General features: G+C 42.2%; 2 protein-coding genes across 2 annotated transcripts in view; one reads left to right on the top strand and one right to left on the bottom strand.

Moving 5' to 3' along the window:
* LOC117485498 (dedicator of cytokinesis protein 2) overlaps positions 1–24,117 on the top strand; it is a 98,227-nt gene that overhangs the window by 43,852 nt on the left and 30,258 nt on the right. The gene's annotated exons all lie outside the window — the stretch shown is intronic.
* LOC117485499 (serine/arginine repetitive matrix protein 1) lies at positions 1,991–22,741 on the bottom strand. The gene is made up of 4 exons (XM_034134050.1): positions 22,566–22,741; positions 10,996–12,914; positions 8,273–8,347; positions 1,991–2,227 (listed from the first exon to the last, which is right to left on the bottom strand). Exons 2-4 carry the CDS (start codon positions 12,555–12,557, stop codon positions 2,044–2,046), a joined length of 1,821 nt encoding a protein of 606 aa, XP_033989941.1. The 5' UTR covers positions 12,558–12,914; positions 22,566–22,741; the 3' UTR covers positions 1,991–2,043.

The following is a 24,117-nucleotide window of genomic DNA, read 5'->3' as shown; positions in this document are numbered from 1 at the left end:
TCAAATGTATTCATATAAAGACCAACCCCCATCCACTCTTGTCTGCTAATATGACTTCATTTTGAAACACAAAGTATTTCAACACAATGACATTTTGTTTAAAATACACACTTTATTGTACATACAAGAGGAAGATCAGGAAGAGAGGGGGATTGTGGGAGCTCACACACACTGTTGGGTTAATTAGTGAGTGTGGTATCATCCAGTGGTCTAATTGGTGGCAACCTGTCAGCCAGAAGCAGCTGGAGTAGGTCCTTTTAAGATTTAGTGGTTAACCTCTAAACTGCTGTGAGCTAAGCAGTGTGCAAATGGTGTGTGTTTGTGTGGAAAATAATGATGTGGGTGTGTTTCCAACAGGGATGGACGCCAGAGTAGTCTGCCAATATATCATTTGTGAAAAAATACTGTATATTAACCCACACATTTTGTTATGATATACATTAACACATGTATTGGTAAAACGGAAAGGAATAGCTTTAAAAAAAGCGAATAGCTTTAAAAAAAAGCGTTTTATTCTGTTCAATTCACTGGGTAACTGGGTGCATGTACTCACTGTGCAACTGCAGTCACAGTTGATGGGTGCTAAATCACATGAAACAGATTATGTCGAGCTCTCCATATGTTGCACAACAACAAAGCATTCCGCTGCATGATTTCTGCAACGTGAACTTAAGCAAAGCTTCAGAAATACACAGCTAGTCTCACAGTGATCATACAGAATGTATAGGTGCTGTATTAGCTTAGGCTTTGCAAGTATTGATACACATTTGAAACATGAGTACAGGCCAATAACTAACTGTTCTACCCCCTAGTTTGCAGTGTGTGTGTGTGTGTGTGTGTGTGTGTGTGTGTGTGTGTGTGTGTGTGTGTGTGTGTGTGTGTGTGTGTGTGTGTGTGTGTGTGTGTGTGTGTGTGTGTGTGTGTGTGTGTGTGTGTGTGTGTGTGTGTGTGTGTGTGTGTGTGTGTGTGTGTGTGTGTGTGTGTGTGTGTGTGTGTGTGTGTGTGTGTGTGTGTGTGTGTGTGTGTGTGTGTGTGTGTGTGTGTGTGTGTGTGTGTGTGTGTGTGTGTGTGTGTGTGTGTGTGTGTGTGTGTGTGTGTGTAAAACAAGACTGAGCTTACATCAAAACACTTCCACTTTGGATGGTCAAAGGTGAGAATCAATCACTCTGTCAAACAACGCTGACAGAATTTTTAATAATTTGAAAAGGTCTATCAGCGTGCTGCCTATCACTTCGTCTCTTAATGTATTCTTAACACAGTCCACTGTGCTCTCCAAACCCTGATATCCATCCAGCGAGCTGTCTCTTTGTTTCCAGCGAGCTGTCTCTTTGTTTCCAGAGAGCATCACATTCTGTCCCACATATGTCCTCTTTAGCTATTCAGTCGTTGCTACATTCATGTTGGCTCTCACTCCGTCCAAAGACACAGTATTCCGATTTGTTGTTAGATTTCTTGGATCATCAAAATCATTCTGATACCAGTGCTTATAGCTGGGATTCAGAAAAGATTGATGTGGGGATTATTTCCCAGCTGTAGCGTGAATCCATCTTGGGATAAATCTGTTCATACATCGGTCCATATGCCTCACCAGCCACTCAGCCAAGTGAAAAATAATACTCCTGTCTGTCATCCAAAGATTTGATGCTTCAGCTCTTTTTTAATTATAAAGGGAGAACAGTATCCTCACTTTGAGTCAAAAGTTAATCTCATATTAGCTGCTTGAGTCCCACAGAGGGAGGGTCATGGTCGTCCTCAATAACCCTCTTGGGTATATCAGAGAACAAAGTTCAGCAGGTCCCCATTTTCTCTTTCTCTACCTCGTCCTGTAGTGTATATTTTGTAGAGCTGAAGATGGATTGCCGTGGGAAAAAGTGCCATTTACAGGGATACTGCTTAAAAAAAAAAGCCACCACTGATTTAAATGACACTGAAACACATGTCACACCCCGGAGACCAGGAGGGGGACGCTATGTTCCAAAGGTTTGAGGCCTGTAGTCTCCTGCTACAACCCATATGCCTGGAAAAGGTGCTTTTTTCCAGATTTTACAGCCACCAAAAACACTTCTTACGGAGCTTCTTGACACGCGCCTTGGTGCTGGGACGACTTGCGGAAGAAGGGGCTAGGGTGGGCTTGGTCAGAGTCAATGCAGGCACATCATACTCCCCATCCAGGGCCTCCATCACCCCCTGGAAGCGTCCCTCCTGCTGTCGGAAATCATGCTCCACACTGGAGAGGAGAGACAGAAAGAGGAGGAGACAGGAGAAGCAGCGGGAGCACAGTTAGAGTTTGAACTATAGGGTCAGTTAAAGTCAAATTCATAAAAATAGCTCATTTATTCACAAAAGGAGATTAGATATGGGGGTACCGAGGAGCGTATGAGCAGAGCGTTTTGAAAACAGGTATAGGTCTACTCTGCAGAAAGAGAGATTAGAGAGAGGGATTGAGAAGAGGTGAGCGAAGGAGTTTTAGTGACATTAAAATGTAAAGTGTATCGTAAATTGCTGACAACACCTAAAAGGAGGGGCTGTACTCACGCATAATACATTTTTATATAGAGGTGTAAAACCATGTTGTGTTCTTAACTCTGATACATGCACCTTCAGCAAACGCACACACACTCACATTTTCACAGAGGTCTCACTCTGCACGTATTTCCAGCCATTGTATTCTTTCGCGCTTCATGCACCGAGAGATGACAGGCCGGTGAGACGAGTGGATTGGGAAGAGAATAAAAAAGAGAGCAGGAAAGAGAGGAGGGAAAGGGGTCTTTGCACAAATGGCGGAGCTAAAGAGAGGAGCATAGGGGAGAACGTTTTTTTTCTGATGTGTTCAAAGCAGACCCTCTTGGCTTTCCTTTTCTATGCTTCTATATTTCCACTGCCCAACTCTCATCTCTCTCACACTTTTTCTCTCCATCTCTCTGAAGTGCCCACCGCTGCGGGTCATAGTGTAGTCTCGGAGTTTCTTTTTCCTTTCAGTAACTTTGTTTGTGTGTGAAGGATCATGTGAGTGTGTGTCGAGTTGGATTATAGGGGAGGAGCCGCATAGGGCCCGGCATCTGGAGGTAATGAGCCACATGATGAGGCAAGGAGAGCAGAGACAACTCCCCATCCCCTCCCACCATCACACACACATACAGGCACACACACACACACACAAACACACATGTGCTCCCCTGACATCCAACGTGAGCTTCTTCCACAACAAGCCCCCCGGCTGAGTGTGGGGGGGGGAAAGGGAATGTCCATGGATTTATGGAATGAAAGAGGAAAGAAGCAGATTTTTCCTCTGGGGTACGCAGCGGTGGGTAAATAAAAGAAATGGCAAGCTTAATAAAAGAGGGCAGAGAGGTCCTGAAGAAAGCTCAGAGGGAGGTAAAGGAGGAGATGGAGTGCAGTAATGGAGGCACAGAGGGAACGAGTCATAAGGGGAAAGTAAAAGCTCTGGTGTTCACAGAGGAAGGAATATGGCTGCCATGAATAAATAATAAAGGAGATGTACTATACTTATACACAACATATATATATAAGTGGTGCACCTTTCCCACATTCACTCAATTTATAGTCGTTCTTGTTTTAGAGAGGAGGACTTTTCTTCCTCTGTCGGGTCTCTCAACCTCCCCCTCTTTAAATTCTCTCCAACTACCTCCCTCTACCTATATCTACTTCTCCTTCCACTATTGTTCGACAGCTTACGGCACAGTGGGAAAAGCCCCTGCTCTTAATTCGGTCTGCAAGCTGTCATCTTCAGCTTCTTTGCAACTGTGTGCGTGACTGGGTTACTGTTGCTTCTAAGAACCCGTTAAATGTTTAAACCTTCACTTTTTGTTTAAAGTGAAGGTAAGTCATGTCGTGCACGGGGTTATGCTTAGGTTGTGCATGTACAGTGTGTGCTGTTACTGCTGTATGAGTGGAAGCAAGTCTCAGAAGTATTTTGTCAGTGTGTTCATATATGTGTGTGTTTGAAGTGTTAAGCGTTGGGAGAAAAAAAGAGGCCTGTCAAAAGTTCCTCTCGTCTCTCGTGATACAGATTAATTAGTGCTGACAATGGCAAAACATCGCCAGCCCCACATCAAAACCACTTCTTTCACCACAATTCATTAGGATGGATGGTTCAGTCCCCACGCGTAATTTATCCTCCGCTTATGTGTCTCCTTCCTATCTCCCATGCTCTTTACCCAGAATCCTCTCTGAGGGCTTGATAAGGCCTCTCATCAAACAAATTGAGCTTCTGATTTTTGTGTGTCTTTGTCACAATGGGCAACTGGAAATTGTTTCTGCATATATAATGTGTGTAAAGGAAGTTATGCTGATATATGAGAAGAAAAATTATTATGAAGCAGATACTGCATATCTGTCCAAGTCATTAACATTTTCAAAAAGCGTGAAGTATATCCGTTTCAGTGTTTGTCGGTATGTATGTGAGTGTGAGCATGCAAGTAAGCATATGAAATGCATGCACAGACGTATCCAATAATAGCTGATTGTTGGATTAATTAGCATATGTGTATACATGATTATATTTGCAACTGTGCAAGAAACACAAAGGGGAAAGTGGAGCAGGCAAAATCTGTGAAACTGAGAAGAGAGAAAAGAGGGATGATAATGAAGTGAGCAAAGCAACTTGCTGTTGAGATATGGGTAGCTCCAGGCCTTGAAAGTATTTTAAAGTCTTATTTACTGTTATTACAGGATTACAGGGTAGTTTATTTTAAAGGTAAAATAATAGCATTACATAGAACAAAATAGTCCTTTAAAGGTGGGGTAGGTAAGTTTGAGAAACCGGCTCGAGATACACTTTTTGTTATATTCCATGGAATGCTCTTAACATCCCGATAGCAATGCATATCTTAAGTGCTTTGACAAAAAATCCATAAAAAAATGTCATCTGTGGAAGCCGTAATACTGTAAAAAGTACGACCCGGCTAAAATAACTGGATGGCCTACCTGCCTGTCAACCTTCCATCTGTGCACAAACTTATCTCGTGCCCTCATTGGTCATGTGTGCGTTCGTGTGTGTTGGAGGAGGGGCTCTGTAAGGAAGTGGCAGATTTTTCCCGGCTGTGTATTTTCAAATTCTAGCGCTGGTTTCTCCAAAATTACCTACCCCACCTTTAAGTCCTGTAAACATAATTTATCTGAACAAATGTCATACACCTCTACATTTAGCTTTTCTTTCTTTTTTTTGTTGCCTTTTTAAAATGAAGTTCCATCATGTGAGGACATTTTCGGAAAACTGAAAATTGACCAGAATAATGCTTTCTTTGAGCAATCGTGTTTGTGAAATGCTACTTCAAGTGCTTTCATCTTCAGTGTATGTTCTTGTATATGAGAAAATGCACTGTGTAGAGTGGGGGAGTTGTGTCTGTTACATTTACATATGTGCTCATCTGTATGAATCTATGGATGTATGCTTCTATTACCATGTGGCAGTCCTTTCCCCTTGGAGTTCATTACAACTAACAAGGATCCGGCTGTGTTAATTAAGATCCAGGGGAGAAGAGAATAGGGTGATGAGATGGAGTGATTAAATAAAGTGAGAATACAGGAGGGATGCAGATATGAGGCTTCTGGGAGGCTCATTTCTTTGTGAGTGAGGGAGAACTGGAGAGATAAAGGCCCGGGAAATGTTTCGTTATCCCTTTAGACCTGCATGAAGATTTATATTTGTAAACAAGCAAAATCAGTTTTAAAGCATAGTTTAGGTCGTATACATGCACACAAAACAGCTTAAGACTAAAATGAGGTTTTGATGCCAGAATATTCCAGTAACAGCAAGTAGACCTTTCCATTTTCTCTATTAGGCTAGGCCAGGGGTCTGCAACCTTTTTGACCAAAAGAGCCATTTTGCCCCCTTTTCCACCATTTTGTTTTGTCTGGAGCCGCAAAACATATTTGATAGCTTGATAGCTTATAAAGTTGTATATATTGTTACATCATGACAAAAACTACAGTTTTTTTGCATTTATTATTTATTACATTATATAAAACTCTTAACCTCTAATAAGAAACAAAGAACTCTTACTGTATAAGGAGAATTAAATAAAATACACAGGCCTACTTTAAAATAAATCAACACAGCACGTGGGGAGTCCTCTGCACATTTGAAGAAAATGAATATAATTAAAATTGACCCACTTTGAAATAAATAAAACGTATAGCTGCACCCTAAAAAGAGTGAACTGATTGAATTATGACTGAAGATCGTCAGCTGTCTTCCTCTTCCGTTTTTTTCCTCGATACGTAAAGGCTGCAGCACCTTTGACCACTTCTCTCCACATATCAAACATACCGGTAAGCCAGCATCGTTTGCTTGAAAGCAGATAACTCTAACCACGCAGAATTAAACCCTCACCACGCAGAATTAAACCCTCTGTGTTCCTCCGATACTTTTCTTTTCTTTGATGTATCCATAGTTCACTCATCGAGCCGGGGGTCAGGTTATTCACCTGCAAGAAAAGGCGCTGGCGTGGGACAGTAGCAGGATATGACGCATATTTTAGTTGACCTAATTAAAAACCGTTTGAAAAAAAAATTATGTGCCACAGTATCACCTCAAAATACAAGATACGAAAACATTTCAACCGTGCAACAAAATATTCCTACAAATATTTTTATTTTATTTCCTTCTTATTTTTGTCTAAGCTCAAGGGAGCCAGAGCAGAGGGGGTTGCCGACCCCTGGGCTACGACATCACAATCCTGAATTCTAGTTGCCAACAATTGTCGTACCTTTAATTGCAATTAATTATTAAATTGTCGATTTCTGTTTATTTGATGTCATACATAGTTGCTTTTGTGTTGGGTTTTGCAACTAGAATTATATCCGAGTTGGTCATTTTAGTGTCAATAAATCTAAAAAGGCACAGAAACAAGGTTTGTGTTTCAAAACAACAAAAACTGTTCAAGAGAAGTTAATAATCTAGAGGGAGACTTAATTTTATTCTTCAAAAGTAACAAAGAAAAGACAGCTTCACTGATTATTATTTTCTGCTTGGATGTTGTTCGTCCAATCCTGCCTGAGAGGTTCACCATGACTGTCCCTCTCTCGCTGTGTGTTTACACACTCACCAAGCCAAGAGTACACACTGATGTATTCCTAAACGGACCCTGGCTACTCTTTTAACACCATGTTTCCATCCACACATTTTGTTGTGGACAATTTAATTAAAAAAGCTGGATGGAAGCACCAGCTCCAGCATAACGTTCCCCGGCAGAGCTGTCAAACACACTGCTGCAGCTGTTGGGGAGACTTTCTGCCTCCTCTGTCACCATTTTTCATTATAAGCAACCAGCAGAGTTTCATATTAGCTCAGACAAAACAACCTGTCCGATAGCAGTGCATTCTAGATATCCATCTCTGTTTCTTAACATTTGTTTCCAGACATTTAAACCTTTGCTGAGGACTCTTTATTTATCTGGCAGACAGAAACACACTCTCTATTTGTCGCCTCAGTTATAACCTTGGCTTTCATTGACTTGTTTTTATGGCTCATTTTCTTATTGGCTCTGAATTTCCTTTATTGTGTTATCCTATGAATATGCCAAGCAATAACGATCAGACGATTGTGACAGGCCATTTGTATATGCTACTGTATGTTTAAACAAACATTTCCAGCTTGTGTATGCAGTGCACATAAAGAGTGTGGGAGTGGGATGCAGGTGATTAGAGCGTTGGCATGTGACAGATGGAAGAATGTACAGAGGAAACCGGTTTGATTGAAAGTTAGAGATGAAAGAAAGATAGCTTGAGCATGGGATGAAAAGATGGAGTGATTTACATAATGAAAAGGGATGGGAAGAGGGGATGGGAGGATTCAACTACTGTATGCAGTATCAGATAAGGATGCAGCTCTGTAAACTGCAGAGGATCCGAGAATGCAATTACTTATTTAGGCCACACACACGAGGGACCACGGAAACGGAAAAGATGCATCACTTACTGTAGGTGCTGAATTAATTTGCCTATTTGCACAGAACATAATTGTGTGTCTAAATAACTCCTCGTCTAATAGGGCTTGGATTCATTTCACTATTGTTGAATGGGTTCACACACTGTTTCATATAATAGGGATATATTGTATGAGAAGTACAATTATCAGAGACTGAGAAAAGGGCAGAGGCAGCAGGATACCGAGACGAAAGACGAGAAGATACAATAAAAGATGTTCTGAATAAGTAATTACAAATGGAAAGGCTGAAAGAAATCAAGGTGACAAAAGGCATGCAGTTGTTTGGGTTATGTAAAGCCGTTAGCTCATTATGCCGGTTACCTGTAGATGATGCAGGCTGTCTTTTGGCAGGTGGGGCAGTTGTTAATGTCCTGGCCAGTTCTGTATGAGCTGCGCCTGCAGAGACAACACGTGTAAAACAGGGAACAAATGCCTTTTTTTACTACTGATAATTCGTTTTTAGTTTTTATTTCACTAATAGTCACTAATAAGGGCTAAGGGAGGCGTGTGGCGCAGTGGATAGAGCCTTGGTATGGGGATCAGATGGTCACAGGCAGTCAGCATGTCGTTGTGTCCCTGGGCAAGACACTTCACCCCAAATTGCTCCTGTGGGGTTTGCCCACAGTATTGAGTATGTAAGTCGCTTTGGATAAAAGCGTCTAACATGTAATGTAATGTAATAATAACAAGGATCAGGTTTTGTTGTTTAGAAAGAAAAATGAAAGAAATAGTCATTTTGAACTAACAACAGGCTTTGATTTTCATACTGAAAGAAGTCTCACTCCCTCTACTGCTGTTGTTACCGTTTGTATTAGTCTCTCCCACATCAGTTGTGTTCTCTGGGGATTCTGAACGGACACAAAATAGCTTGTGATGTTTTGTTGCACCCGAACAGTTTTCAGGACGTCACCTGAAGACCCTCGTGGGTTGACTGCTTGGCATTCCAGGCAGATAAATAAAACACCAAGCATTGTGTTCAATGGCTGTGTGGGTTGGTTAGTTGCAAGCCAATCATTAGATTATATCAATATCATAAACAGTGTTCAGTGACAATTGTCATTTTTTTTTATAAATACCAATTTAAAGAAAATGTTGTTTATTTCAAAGAAAACATGCTAACACATTCAAACTGTTATCCAGGTTGAACAAGACTACAGAGCTTGTTGGGAAATAAAGTCGGATAAAAAGATCTGATAAGCTCTTGCCGACTGCCATTTAATTAAAAGGCTTCTGTTTGGATTGGAAATGTTGGCTGCCCCTTTACTGAACTGTTTCGACGAGGGAGTGGCTGATTTATTTTTGACAAAATAGTCATTTTAATTACATGGGGTGAGACCTTGTGACTGGCATCATTTCCCCCCCCCCCCCCCCCCCCCCCCCCCCCTACAAGTGTTTATAAAAGACAACGCCAGCAAGACAAGACAAGTATTTTCTGCGGGAGAGAAAGAAAAACACAGAGCTGAGCTCAGCCTCTTAGCTCAGCCGACACTTTTATCACAGCAGCCCACTTAGAGTGCTTTCATTCCTGGCAGTGCATCAGATGCATGCAGACCCTCTTACTCGCTGGTTCTCTTACTTTTCTGTGTCTCTTTTTTTCTCTCAATTGCGTTCTCTTTCTGTCTCTCCTTTTCTCTCCTGTCTGCCCCTTTTAACCCCTATTCTCACACTCTTAGTAGCAGTCATGAGCAGGCACACACTCACACACTTTGAAGGATATTAATACATATTCTTATGCAGTTGCTCATACATGCCAGGACAGCATGTACTGTACACCGAGTTTACAAGCCCTGTTGTGCGGCTTAAACTGCATTTCTCAAAGGTAATCTGATAGGGATTAGTCTGAAGCAAGAGACATCTGGTAACCCTGAACAGAAAGAAGAAGGGTGAAAACATGAGTAAAGATTACAAACACTTGAAGAGGAAGTTTAGGTGGAAGAAGACAGATCTTTATAGAGAAGATGGCACACAAGTGGAAGGAATTGGTTTACGGTTGATTGGGAGGAGGAGAATAATCAATAGGCAGGATGGATTAGGAAGAAGTGGTTTGCAAGTTAGGATGGGAGAAAGACACATAGAATAAACTACACTGACAGTAAAGGTGAAATGAAGAGAAAGCAATAGAGAAACAAAACACAGTGAAAGCTGACACATGACAGCAGGGCAGAGTGATGGACAGGTTGTCAGGGCCGATAGAAAGGTGTGAGGGAAATAAAGCGATTCATAGTTTTTTGGTAGCAGGCCTGATGCATATGTGGAGAAAGGTAGACGGAAAAAGGTGGTAATTACTAATGAAGGAGAGGTAGAGAAAAAGGATGAATAGCTTGAAGCCGGTTCAAGAGCCTCGAAGAAAGGGAAGGGCTTTGATTCAAATGAAGTGACTACGGAAAGCCAACTGGGATTTATGACATGGAGAGAAACAAAGGATGTGGAGCAGGAGAGGAGGGTTTAAGAACAAAATAATTAGCAGAAGAGAGAGAAAGAAAGACATGATTAGTTTGCTTTGGTGGGCAACACAATGTCTCTCGGGGACCCTTACCTTGGGGAGCTTATATACCCTAAAGGTCTATAAGATGAAGGGACAGAGAAATTATCTGATAGCGTTGAACACAGACAGGTATCGTATATCCTTTTAGAATTGGATAACACACACACACACACACACTCACACTCACAGTCACAGTCACACTCACACAATCACACGACAACCATTCTCCACTGGCCTGACATTTGAAATCTATTACACAGACTTGAAAGCCTGTCGGTATATATTGCCATAAAAACTCAAGTATACTCTCTTCTCAGTCTTGCGCACTCCCTTGACACCATCTATTTTTCATCTCTTCTCTCTCTCACTCTCTTACTGAAGCAATATTGGAAGGAATATTCCTCCCTTTTTCGCTATTTGTCTTGGTCCCTAACCCTCTTGTTTTGTGACATTTCACACAAAATCTTCCACTTCTCCTTCTCCTTGTCTTGTTATAGCCTTCTATCCCCTCTACCTCTCATTCTCTCCCAATTCACCCCCGGTAACTCCCTTCTCTCACCCTTCGCTGAGGGCCTTGCTCTTCTCCAGGTCTTGTATGACGTTGAGAAGCACCTTGATCTTCTCCTGATTCGACTGTAGGTTCTCTTCCACACTATGCAGCTGGCTCTCCAGCCCACGGGGGGGCTTCCCTGTGGTTTTATCCAACAACCCTCCGGGAGCTCCATTACATTGTGCTTTCAAATGAGTCGTACAAGGCAGAGTGTGGTCGTTAAATGATTTGCTCTTCTGTTTTGTGTAGTCCTTGAGGTTCATCTCTTCCTTAGATGTTGTTTGTTTGGGAGTTTTTGGGGTCCCCTGGGTGCTTTTGGTTTGCGCAACGGGTGTGGCTGGTTTAGAACAGGTGGGTTTCGAGTTTTTGCGTGGAGTGTCTGTACATTTTAAGTCACTGTAAAGGGAAGGAGCTGGATGTGTAGCAGTGATACGGACTGATGTGTGTTGGTGCGTGTGTTCATCAGTGTGCTGGATTTTAGCCGAGTCATACTTGTGTTTGACGGATGATTGTGGCTCTGTTGCCTCAGCAGATGGTGTGTGTGGTCGTTGTGTATGTGCGGTAGCTGTGGTTTTGTCTGTGTTGTTGTTGTTCACTTGTGTGTCTGTTGTTTGCGTGGCGGAGTCCTTGTAATGCGTAAAGTCTGCAGAATGTGGCCTTGTCTGCTGCTTCGACTGTTTTTTGTTCTGTGTGTGTGATGTGTGGTTGGAATGTGAGCTGTGTGTTTTTGGTATAGTGTGAGACAGCTGTGGTACTTGAGAAGTCTTTAGTGATGTATGTCGGGGGGTGTTTGCTGTGTTTTTGGTGTAAGACAGAGAGTCCAGGGCAGGCTCTTTTCTTGCTTGGCTGGGAGCAACGGACGGTTTCCGTGGCGGATTAGGCAAAGTCTGGCTGGCTGATATTTGATTGACAGCCTTCCTGCGACATGCTCCAGTGCACGGTGTAATCTGTGATCGTCTCCGCCCACATGCCCCACACATGTTGGGTGGGGAAGTCGGCATCACTCGACAGGGCCGCGGCGGGGTGGCGTGCACGGTCGTACCAACACTCCCCGTCTTCAAAGCCGAGCGTTGGCCCTCCCCTCGTAGAGACTGCACCCTCCTCCTCTCCCGAGCCGGCTCCTTACATTCTGTGGCGTCAGTGCACACCCCTCCCACTGCGTCAGAGGCGACCACACTGCCATTTGTATACCGAGCTGTCCTTTTATCTTTAGTGTCCTTGGGGTTTGTCCGTATATTTTTTATCTGGCAGTAAACTCCGCTGCCCGACCCCTGTGACCCCATGTCGTCCTGTGTCAGGGTGTTAATCTCGTTCTGAGAAGTGTCCTTTGACACTGGCAGACTGTTGCTGTCACTTCTGAAATCTCCCCCTGTCGTTGTTTTGTCCGTTGCCATGGATTGCGGGCGATGTGAGTTGTTTGGTTGGCTGCCATGTCGTTTGATGGAGGAAAGAGTCCGCAGTCCGGGAGATGTTTGCACCCCGACACTGCACAGCGGCCCCCATCTCCCCCCTGCCAGGGGAACCCCCAGCGCAGGCACCGGATTGGTTGGGTCAGCCACTCTCCTGCCCATACTCCCCCGCAGGTCGGCTCAGCCCCCTGGGGAGCTGAACGGGATGGAGTCAAGCAGTGACATCGGCCAGCGTCAGCAGGATTATGTCCAATAAAAAACAGGGAATGTGTCCAACATTTGTTTACCCAAATGAATTTGTGTGTTTGTGAGGCAGCGGGAGAGAGTTTGTAAGTCGAAGCTGAAGACAGGAATCCAATAACCAATAAGGCTTTAAACCCTCAATGTCCTTTCATTAATGACCGCCTTACTAGATTAGCTACTCCTGATTGGACATCACTGTCAAGGCTTTCCTCAGTTTCTAAGCAGCGGCCCGCAGATGAGGAGTTGGAAGGATTCTCTGTGCATTGCGAGTTTGATCTGGAGAGAGAAAGGAAAAGAGAGAGGCAGTAAATGAGAGAAACCACAGAAGAAAGGAGGGAAACAGGGAAAACATTTGAGATTGGCAAGAAGACACAGATATTAGGCACGTAAAGCACCATATAAAGGCTTCGACCTCGACTGAATGCACACACTGACCAGATCGATAGAACTCTATCAACCTCTTATTAGACTAGCAGGTAGGTGGGAGTTAGGGAGGCAAAACACTAAATCTAATCAAGCCGTTCCTCTCCAGGGAGCAGAAATAGGGTATCTTGAGGGTAATAGCTTATATATCTATATATAAGTGAAACCCACCCCACCATAGCAAGTCAAAACTATTTGATTTAGGGACTTCACATATTGTATATTTTTGTACATGAAGACACAGTGTGACAACTTTCAAATGAGGATATGTATGCCTCCCGCTGCAGAATGTAAACCCATGATGCATCATTCCTTGACATCTCTGAGTTGCATTTGGAAATCTATCTAGTGAGTTCGGTATGAAACTACCATATTGTTACTACTCATCATCCTGTTTGTCAGTGCGGTTGAATGTTGCTTAAACCTTAGCCTAATATATCTGGATGTATTGGTCAATGGTTTGTTAGGAAGAATGATTTAAATCCATTGCTATATTATTTTAAATCTTATCTTTAATATTATTGGTAAAACTTTGAATTTGAAAAAGGGAGCAAAATCAGCCATTTTACTTGAATAACTTTAAATCACTTGAGAATTGACCCAGAATACTTGAATGTTGCACTGTGACACTATGATTAGCCGATGAAATTAGGGCAATATATCAACATTTTCCTCTGGAGGAAATTGGGTCATTGCAGCAGTACACATTGCCTGGAAAGTAAATGTACTGTAAGAGAGCAAATAAAGTTTGTTTAGATATACTGTATTTATGAGTATGAAAAACAAGATGGAGCAGAATTTGTCAGTGATTAAAACGTATCAAATCACCTAACCACACCTATTAAGCTCTTTTTTTTTAAATGTATGTGTTTGGCAGTTATCTTACACGATGGTTTTGTGAGTTCAAATTGTCCGCACTCAATGCAAGCATCAATATATTTAGACGTGTGGACCCAGGTCAGACATTTCAGCCGCTTTCTTTCTATCAACCTAATCAGTCAATTTAAATCAGACCCCTGCCCAACTCGGGAAGCCAGTATGCTGAATGTTGTTGCTTTCCAACACATGTCTTTTTAGGCAAATAACAAGAGAACCAGAAACTATAATTTGTGCATGAAATTGAGTCCAATGCATCAAGCAATCAGCAGACAGAACTCTTCTTTGTTTCTCCATCAATATGTCGTTTTCTTTTGCCCCCATCTTCACCACAGTTTTGTCCTCTCATTGCAGTCAGTGTGTGATGTTAAACTAGCTGGCATACGAACGAACACACAGAGGAAGAGATTATTTCATGCCAGCTGGTGCAACATTGCAGCACAGATCCTTGTTTTCTAGGGTCGAGGTTGGAGCAGTACAATATTATTCAAAAATAAATAAATTATGGCCTTGTTGTTTACAAAACCATTCAATATGAGTTCAAGTTTATTCCCGTTGCTGTTCCCAGCTTACTGAATAGAAACAGAATTTACATTAATAATAAGGAATAGAAATTAAATATATGTTTCTACAGTATTAACAGACTTACATTTACAAATACAATTATACACTTACATACAACCATGCATACAATAAAAATGCCACAAAACATAAAAACACAACAAACACAAGACGTCAGGTATGCGTCTTTTTTTGTCAATTCTAATGTGTAGTGTAAAGTGTGACTGCTGTAGGCAGGGTTTCTGATTTCTGCACTGGACGAGTGTAAGACTGTTGCAGCTCTGTAGTAGTCGGGGTATTTCTGCTCATGTTTGTGAGAGCAAAGCATTGAGTGGCTGTTTCATCAACATCCAATATTTCTTTGACCAGCTGAATGGCTGCCTGTCTCCTCCTGCTCCGAGGAGATAGGATGTGCGGTGGGGGGGGTGCAGCCTCTGGAGAGGATCCTGAGGCCCCCTCTTTGCATCGTCTCCAAGAGTGCAGCTTGGTGTGTGTTGCATCCCATCAGGAGGACACTGGTTAGAAGGTTCAAAGTCTAAGGGCTTGTTTGTGGTCAGTAAAAATGACTGAAAAAATGATTATTCATTAAGCGTCTTGTTTGAACCGCCAAGGAAGACGTCAGATTCATGTTCAGGGTTTTCAGAGTTTTAGTTATTTGCCCTGTAGCGGTTACAAAATATGTTCTCTTGTGGACTCATTCTGCCTGGGATGTGCCTGACTGCTGATATAATAGTTCATATGTATTCAGGATGAAAGTTATGCACACATTCACTCAAAGTAACGCTCTGTGTGACATATATCTTCTAATGTTGAAGCCGGATGTCACATGCTGTTTTGTCAGCATGAGCAGAATAGAAATGGGCATTTTAGCCCTTACCACTGACAGCCAGTGTAATTATTATTGCAGCCTTTCTGGAATTTTAGTTTTCATTTATTATCATTAAATATGAAAACTGAGTGAATATAGTTTATTATGCTGGTGGTCTGCCCATGGGGCCGCAGTATTGGATTGGGAATAGTTTAATTTTAGACAGTTCTCAGTCTGTATCCCTAAGAACCTCTCTTCATGTTAGCTGGGACAACAGTTTGTGTGTGTGTCACATAGTGCTGTGCACTTAGTGCTCATGACAAAGTTCCCGGGACACAATGGTGCTCGAGATCTTCACTGACAGCTGGCGGAGCTTCAAAATATAAGCGTTTTACATAAGGCACTATAGATCAGAGGATTTCTGCTTCAGTGACATATTGCTGCTATTTTTATGAACATCTTGACAGTGTGTTAGGATCAAGAAATGCTATATTGCTTTAAAGCTAGGAAGGGGTCACATTATGTCTGAAGGTCTAGACTGTTTATGATTTGTTGCCAGGGTAACTGTGGTAAAAACGTGTCCTGCAATGGGCCACACAGGCCCTTACGCAGAGTTCACCCATCCTTTCAGGTATGCAATTATAATTTTCCTACCTTTTCTCCCTCTCTCATTGGGGTATAAATGTGGCATCCTCGGTGCCTTCTGCATGCGTTTGTTTGTGTGTGTTTGTTTTTGGTAGTGTGGGAAATATATTTGCAAAGCATGACCCTCAGCCACCAGGTGGATGAGAAATGGACTGAGATGTGTTTTTTCGGGAAAGTATTTGCGCATAATGATGATATTTTTCCTGAGAAAACAGAAACGGAGAGAGAGAGAGAGAGAGTGACAGACAGACAGATGCAAAGCAATTTGAGAGAGCAAACCATGTGCATGTTTGTGTGAAGGCAAGGGTGAAGATTCCAGATGTGCCCGCATATGTACAAGTGTGCATTTTTGAGTGTGTATGTGTTGTTGCCCTGGAAATCAAGTCAATTGAAGGTAATTTCACTGCAGTTAATTTCCAGGCATTTGTTTTTTATGTTTTTTTCATTTCACCAGAAGCCAAGCCAGACACCAGAGCACCTGCTGCAACACACTTCCTCTATCCGCTTGCTGTTCCTGCCTATTTGTGTGTGTATGTGTGTATGTGTGCGTACCATCTCAAGTCTCACTCCTCACCCCTGACCTGCAGGCTGTCAAGTGACACCATATCTTCAGAAGTCAATTTCTCTGATTCGCCCGACTGTCTCTCGATCTTTCTACCACTCTCTAGCTCTCGTTCTCTCCCTACATCTTATTGGAACGACTCCTCTCTCGCTGCCTTCGTTTTTCATCATTACCTGTGTTTGTTGTGGCACTTTTCCACCCACCGCCCCCTTTCCCATCTCTGTCGCTCTTTGATATTCTGTGCATTTCTCTCTCCCCTCATCCTCTGACTCTATATTAAAACGTAGTCTCCCACCCACATCACACCTCTGGCTGTGCGAAATGAGCGAGGAGGAGAAGGGGATGTGACTCTGTTGGCTAGGGGATGTCTGAGAGGCGTCAAAATAAAAGCAAAAAGAGGAGACGGTAGCACAGGGAAGTGCAGAGAGGTGGTGTAGGGATACAGGGTGAGAGAAGAGATGAAGAAGAACAACCACGGACAAGATGAAAGTGATGCTTGTGTGTGTGTGTGAGAGGATAAGAAGTGAAGGCCCAGTTTCCTAAGTTGAAATCACCAAAAGTGATTAATAGGGTTGGTTAATGAATAAAGAGAGGAGCATGGCAGAGGGAGAGGAAGATCTGGGGAGCGACACACGGCATGCCAGTAATCAATACGCGCTGCAAAGCATGCTTGAGCGTCTGTCACCACACCCACAAACACTCACACAGCCTCAACACACTTCAGGGAGTTTCTAGACATCTTTTTATAACATCAGTTTGTGTGTGTGTGTGTGTGTGTGTGTGTGTGTGTGTGTGTGTGTGTGTGTGTGTGTGTGTGTTGTGTGTGTGTGTGTGTGTTGTGTGTGTGTGTGTGTGTGTGTGTGTGTGTGTGTGTGTGTGTGTGTGTGTGTGTGTGGTGTGTGTGTGTGTGTGTGTGTGTGTGTGTGTGTGTGTGTGTGTGTGTGTGTGTGTGTGTGTGTGTGTGTGTGTGTGTGTGTGTGTGTGTGTGTGTGTGTGTGTGTGTGTGTGTGTGTGTGTGCGCCAGCAGTGGTAACCGGGCACTAAATGCTCCAGTGAATCAACCCCTGTTGTTTCAAGGTGAGATCATTTTTTACTCGCCGATTGACGGGTGTGTGTTAAAGGGAGACCTAGACCCGCTTTACTGCTCTGTAATCACACTGCTTTTCTCGCTAACTGTCTCTCTCCCACTTACCAAGCAGAGCCGAACAAATGCAGCACTTCACCCATTTGAGACAGGGCACACACTGCATTTTGGGTGGTGTAGTTCTTTTGTTATTCTGCTGTGTGTGCTCAAAGCAACAAAAGATGACTATTTTAGCTTTCTCTGATAATACAAGCCTGTAACAGTAAATTATGTTGGGGACCATTTTGTCGTTAAGAGATGTCACTCAGGTTGGCACAATGATCTGCTAAGTGTAAGTCTGAGCTACTAGATTATTAAGACCCCTTGTTCTAATGTAATTGATGATTGGAAAGGACTGCTGTGGTGATCAGCAGACAAGCTGTCAGACCGGTCAGTTGCACTGAACAGCTCATTACAGCTACAACTACCCTGCTTCACCCGAAATCACACGCTACTAAAAAGGAAACTCAGCAGAATCACTTGGAATCCTTTCCCAGCTCTTTAGAAAATACAAGGCTGCCTATGCTTTACTTTTAATGTGAAATGAGGATACATGTGTGTGCAATAAGTAAGTTAAGAAAATAGCTTTATGTGAGTATTAGAAGGAGAAGAACATACTAAACCTTGCAATTCATTATGTCCAATATTTGCTGCATTACAGATGTAGATGCTTTTCTAATCAGTTTTTTTGTTTGTTTTCATAATTGGTCACTGGTTTCACCTTTTCTAAAGTGCCTCCATACAGTACAACGGTGACATGTATCCCTGTCCCTTAGACACAAAGAAGGATCCAGTAATGATCACCAAAACACCACCACTTAGTCAGCTTTGTGCACTCTGTTTCCGTTCCGTGTGTTTTAATTGGATACAACTGTGTTTTTCAGGGACAGTTCACTTTAATCAGCATTTCAATTGAGAAGCCAAAAGCCACAAAGGCGAATGTTCATCATCTCACTAAAGCCAAGTATCTCAGCCAATGCTGCATAATGCGAGGTTGGTTCTCAGTGAAGCATTGTCTGGAGCAGATTGTGTGCCTCGCTTATACAGTAGGACGAGAGTCGAGTGTCACTTCAAGGCAGCTACTTTCAACAATGGAAACTGTTTCTATCCGGCTGGCAACATGAGAACTTCATTTTGGTTTCCTACACACATATTTGATTCAATTAAATTTGATGTCAATTATAAGAATAGGTAAATGACTTTGCTCCACAGCACTGGTTCCTAAACTATTTAGGCCACTGCAATTCTTTGTAATTGTGACCCAACACTTCACATAACATGAATAGATGTGCAATAAACACAATTAAATATGACAAAATGGGGTCTAAACACGAAGCTCAGTTTCGCAAAATGTTTAATATTGTTTATATTTTAAATAAAATCTAAAATAAACAAAATAAACCGGAAGCTATTGACTGCATGTCACCAGAGACCAGAGAGTCACATCACACAGTATATCAAGTTTGAAACGTGCAATACCTCAGTAACCAGAAACAATTGATATCCACTTCCCACAAGCAGCTCAGCAAAAGAGTGTTTGCTCTGATTTGAGTTGTGTTGTTTTTCTCAGACTGTGTTGAGGGCTGAGATGTACCAGCATGTATTTGAGCTCTGTTCCCCGTGTCAAATCTTTTCCTTGCTTGCTCCAACGGTCACTATTTTTTGGGGATTTACTGAGCTGCTGAAAAACTCCTGAGGCGGAAAGCATGTTGTGTTATCATGACAACCTGCAACAATCAATAGATGTTTCAAAAGTGATGTGCCGTATTAGAAATACACCATCAATTAACAATGATATGATAAATATTGCGGCACCCTTAGCCGTTCCTCAAGGCAACCACTTTGGGAGCACTGCTCTAGAGCACATTGTGTGCTGTGTGTTCATGATATATTTACGGTGCAATCTGGCCCACCATCTTTGTTACGCCTATGAGGATTAAGTTTGCTCTGAAAAAAAATGAAAAGCATGATTTCAAGTGAGACCCTCAGAGCTATGGGTTGTCAGCCAACACTGTCACTCTTCAACAAGTGTGTGTATTATTAAACAGTCAGTGGTGCATAAATAAGACGGAGGCAGGAAATTAATTAAGTTAGATATTACTTAATTTTGTATTAGTCCTGTGAGGACTTGTCATCCTTTTCTCTGAGGAACCGTCAGATGATGATAACAAGGATATTAGCTTTAAGTAATTCATTAAAGAAAGTAAATGAAAGGGTTAAAATATTAAATAAACTTCCACACATATCCATTCACCAAAAGGATTTGTTGAGACAAGCTCCTCCAGCACACATTCATCCAAATAGATTGCATTTTTTCATTAGTTTCAATGCATTTTAGCTTCTTTTGCTTCTTTATGAGGGGAAATTGGACATAATTCGTAGAGATCTACTGTTCCATTCAGAGGGCCCTAAAAGAAGAAAATGGAATGTTCTGTTTGGTTTTATGGTGTGGGGATATTTACAACCAGGTGTGAAAAGAAAAGGGCTGAAATATAGACAAAGGGCGTATCGTTGACAAATCCATCTGCCAGCTTAATTAATTTGTTTTGTTGTTGGCTGGAGGAATGTGTTGGTTGAGCAGCGGAGCAGAGAAACCAATGTAAAACTGAATATGTATGAGAAATGTGCAAATATTTGATCATCAGAGATGAAGCGGGAAAAACAAAGTGTTTAAGTTAAAAGAGGACTTGCAGATGCGTGACCATACACACATCTCTTCAACGTGGCTAGTAGCGTGTGATGTATTCAGTTGTGGATATCTGCTCAAACGTGCATTCTTTTCTTTCTCTTTATGGCACCGCTTCTTTTATGCCTCCATTTTACCTGTCCTTAATCTCCCATGACTTTCTCTTCTCTCTATCCTATTCTCTCATGTCATCCTTCTCTTTACTGCCATATCACTCATCCTGTCTGCACATCCCATCCTATCTCTCCATCATTAACCCCCAATCTATCTCCTCCTCTCCCCCCCCCCATCCTGTTGCCCCTGCTGCCCTCCTGTCGTCACCCTCATCCATCTTCTTGCCCCCTCTGACTTTCTAGATCTTTTTCATTTCCCTGCATCTCATCACCTGCTCTGTCAATAGCAATAACACAAAGATGCATATGAAAGTACACACTTCTTCTTCAAGCCTGTCTCACTGTCAATCTCCTTTAATCTCTACAGTCTCTCTCCCTCCCTATCATCTGTCATTCTCAGGGGGAAAGTGATGTGTGTTAAGTCAATGCAGCCTAATGTCCCTGGTCTGTAATTAGAATTGTACAGCTTCAAATGATCTCTTCATGTGCTACAGGAGCTCAAATGTATGCAGTGTTATCTCTGCCTGCATGATTTTATTAGACAAGATGAAAGGTTGCCAGGATAAATTAACTTTTAGTTTGTGTGAGTCTCAGTTGACCGAAAACAAATATACAAAAATAATATTAGAAATACCTTTTTTTGAGCATAAAGAAATGCTTATCACAAATGTTCTCCAATGTTGTCAATTTGTCTTTATGTTTTTCAAGCAGCATTGAATGAAATGTATGACATTTTTGACCTTCCTCTTCAACATTTCCCCTGTGATGAACTAGATTGAATACATTTGTCTGTGCCAATGAAAGGCTGTGATAGTGTAACATAGACACATGCACACACACATGCGTAGGCACAAACTGTCATTTTAAATGATGTTCTTAACTGATTGATGAGGTTGTATAATAGTTAAGTGCATGGGTCACATCTATCCACACTCTGTTCTCTCATATCTGTGCACATATTTGCTTATTCTCTCTCTGACTCACTCGCTCTCTCTCAAACACACAAACACACACACAAACACACATGCACACATACATACACGCACACCCATACCCAGATGCACAGGGTCAGCATTAGTGTATAAGAGAAGGGTTATTGCAATATAATCCCATATTAAAGCTGCATTAGCTGTTCTGAGGGCTTTTAATAGCAGTGGGGAACACACACACACACACACACACAGTTGCACATGTGTAAATCAGCAGGAGCATTTGGGGTGTGTGTTAAAAGCAAAAGTTGTAATACATTTGTATGGTAAGACTCAAAAACGCACGTAGACGTACTGTACACCGACGTAATCATATGCAGCAAATCCTACTGTGACAGATGGATAGGATTACTCACCTACAATACACACACACACACAAACACACACACACACACACCAACATATACCAACACTGTGATGCTGTCATCACTGTCAACTCATCACTCTACTTCTTTAAACAGAAATACACATACATTTAATAAAGTTGCTGTAAACAACATTTCCTGAAGTAGAGCTGTGCTCACTTTTGTCAAAGCTATCGACTCTATAGGAAACCCATTGTACCCATTATTATCTAAATATATTGATAAATCGTTTAGTCTATAAAATGTTCACCCCAGCCCCTCAAAGTCTTCAGTGAGGTCTTGTTTTGTGAGTCATACACTCAGAGGTGTTCAGGTTATTGTGATATAAAAATAAGAAAATATGTATGCCCATGTTTTCAAGAGGAATTTTAATATTCACTTTTGTATGATAAAAAAGACTTTAATCACTATCAAAATAGTTAACGTTTATTTTCTTAATTTGATTAACTGATCTATTAGTTGACCAATCACTGCTGTTCTGATGTGTTTGGACTCCAGAGGTTAAACCTAAGGATTTTTGCCCATTTCTCCCACGGGCTCACTGTCGCTTGCTTCCATACAATCACCAGGACCTCCATTCAAGTACTGACCAGTGTCCTAAATCTTGAATGAGCTGCTTTTAAAGTACAAGCTGTCCGCTACGAGACCAGAGATATTCCTCAGGGTCAAAATAGAGCATCTTTACCAAGAAGCAAACATTTGCAGCTCACGTCACACACTTCCTCACACTGTAATATCCCTAACAACTGTGTTTCATTGCATTCTGAGTCACTTACCTTCTCTTCTCCTCCCCTTTGGTCCGCATGCTTGTTCTCCGTGTCTCTCTCTCATCTCTGATAGTCCTTTAGTCCTCAGCAGCACACTCCTCTGACTCTTTACCGCTCTCTATCTCTCTCTCCGTCTCATTCTGTTGCTACTGATCCTCGCATGCTCTCGGAGCCCGGTGAGCCTCCCTCCTCTCTCTCTTCCCCCCTCCTCCCTTTCTTTCCCTCTCCCTCTCTCACTCTTTCTGATTCATCTCAATCACGTTTTTTTAAATACCTAATGTATTTTCTCTCTCACCCTTTCTCTTAAGCTCTTACCTGTTTCTCGAATACTGTACAGTAACTACCTTATTACTTCCTGTACCTTCTCTCTTTTTCACTCTCTGTATATGTATCCCCCTTTCTGTCCCTTTACTGATTGCTAATCCTTTGCCATGCCCTGGTTTCTATCTCTCTCTGTGTGTGTGTGTGTGTGTGTGTGTGTGTGTGTGTGTGTGTGTGTGTGTGTGTGTGTGTGTGTGTGTGTGTGTGTGTGTGTGTGTGTGTGTGTGTGTGTGTGTGTGTGTGTGTGTGTGTGTGTGTGTGTGTGTGTGTGTGTGTGTGTGTGTGTGTGTGTGTGTGTGTGTGTGTGTGTGTGTGTGTGTGTGTGTGTGTGTGTGTGTGTGTGTGTGTGTGTGTGTGTGTGTGTGTGTGTGTGTGTGTGTGTGTGTGTGTGTGTGTGTTCGTGCATTGACCCTGGCATGGTGGTAGACCCAGAGAAACTTTGGCAGCGCAGAACTGTCTGCTCCTGGGAGACGAGCCAGGACAGAGTAACACGCTCTCACACACACACACACACACACACACACAGAAACACACACTCTCTTCTATCAGTCACCTTATTTATATCTTTGTAGTCTACTGTTGCCTCTCTCTCTCTCGCTCTGTCACTCCCTCTCTCTGGTAGCTTCACCTCACTCCCCCCTTCGAGCTGTTTTGTCGCTCCCCCCCCCCTCTCTCCTTTGCTCCACTTAAGTCTCCTCACACCATTCTTTCCTCTACTTTTATCTCCATCCCTCACTTCTGCTCATCCCCTGTGTTTGACCATCCCACCTCCCAGCCAACTCTTTGCTTCCGTGTCATTCTCGTAATTGTCCTGCTCCCATTCATGCAAGCTGAGGGGGGGGGTGCGGCTTTCTTTCTCCCGGCAAACTACACAGAAAACAAGATCAATTCAATAGAAAGTGAGATTAAACGCCATGTGACATCAGGTTCTAATTATGCTTCATTATGAGTGCATTGTCTTTTGTGCACGGCAGGAGTTTTGTTTCTGCAAATGAATTTCCTCATTCGTCATGCATCAGGGAAGATGAGAATAATTCGCACATCTTTCACAGGCACGTTTAAGAGTTTTAACTAGAAATCAGTATACATTTAATTATTCATTTTATATAATGAATAATGTCATCATACTTATAATATGTGTAATAAGTGAACACTAACAAAGTAATTATAGTTTAACTGTTGTGTTCCCATATTTGTGCAAGGGCTTTTGTAACTGTTCTGAGTTATGACACTCAGTGAT

This window comes from Trematomus bernacchii, unplaced genomic scaffold, assembly GCF_902827165.1.
Source record: "Trematomus bernacchii unplaced genomic scaffold, fTreBer1.1, whole genome shotgun sequence".
In the NCBI taxonomy this organism is placed as follows: domain Eukaryota; kingdom Metazoa; phylum Chordata; class Actinopteri; order Perciformes; family Nototheniidae; genus Trematomus; species Trematomus bernacchii.
The sequence above is the reverse complement of the archived record's forward strand: the minus strand, read 5'-3'. Positions and strand labels throughout refer to the sequence as shown.

Coding starts and splice junctions, on each gene's coding strand:
- LOC117485499 (XM_034134050.1), bottom strand. CDS start 12,557: ATGGGCAGGAGAGTGGCTGACCCAACCAATCCGGTGCCTGCGCTGGGG. Junction 8,348..10,995: donor AGCAAGGCCCTCAGCGAAGG/GTGAGAGAAGGG, acceptor TTGTCTCTGCAG/GCGCAGCTCATACAGAACTG. Junction 2,228..8,272: donor ACAGCCTGCATCATCTACAG/GTAACCGGCATA, acceptor TCTCCTCTCCAG/TGTGGAGCATGATTTCCGAC.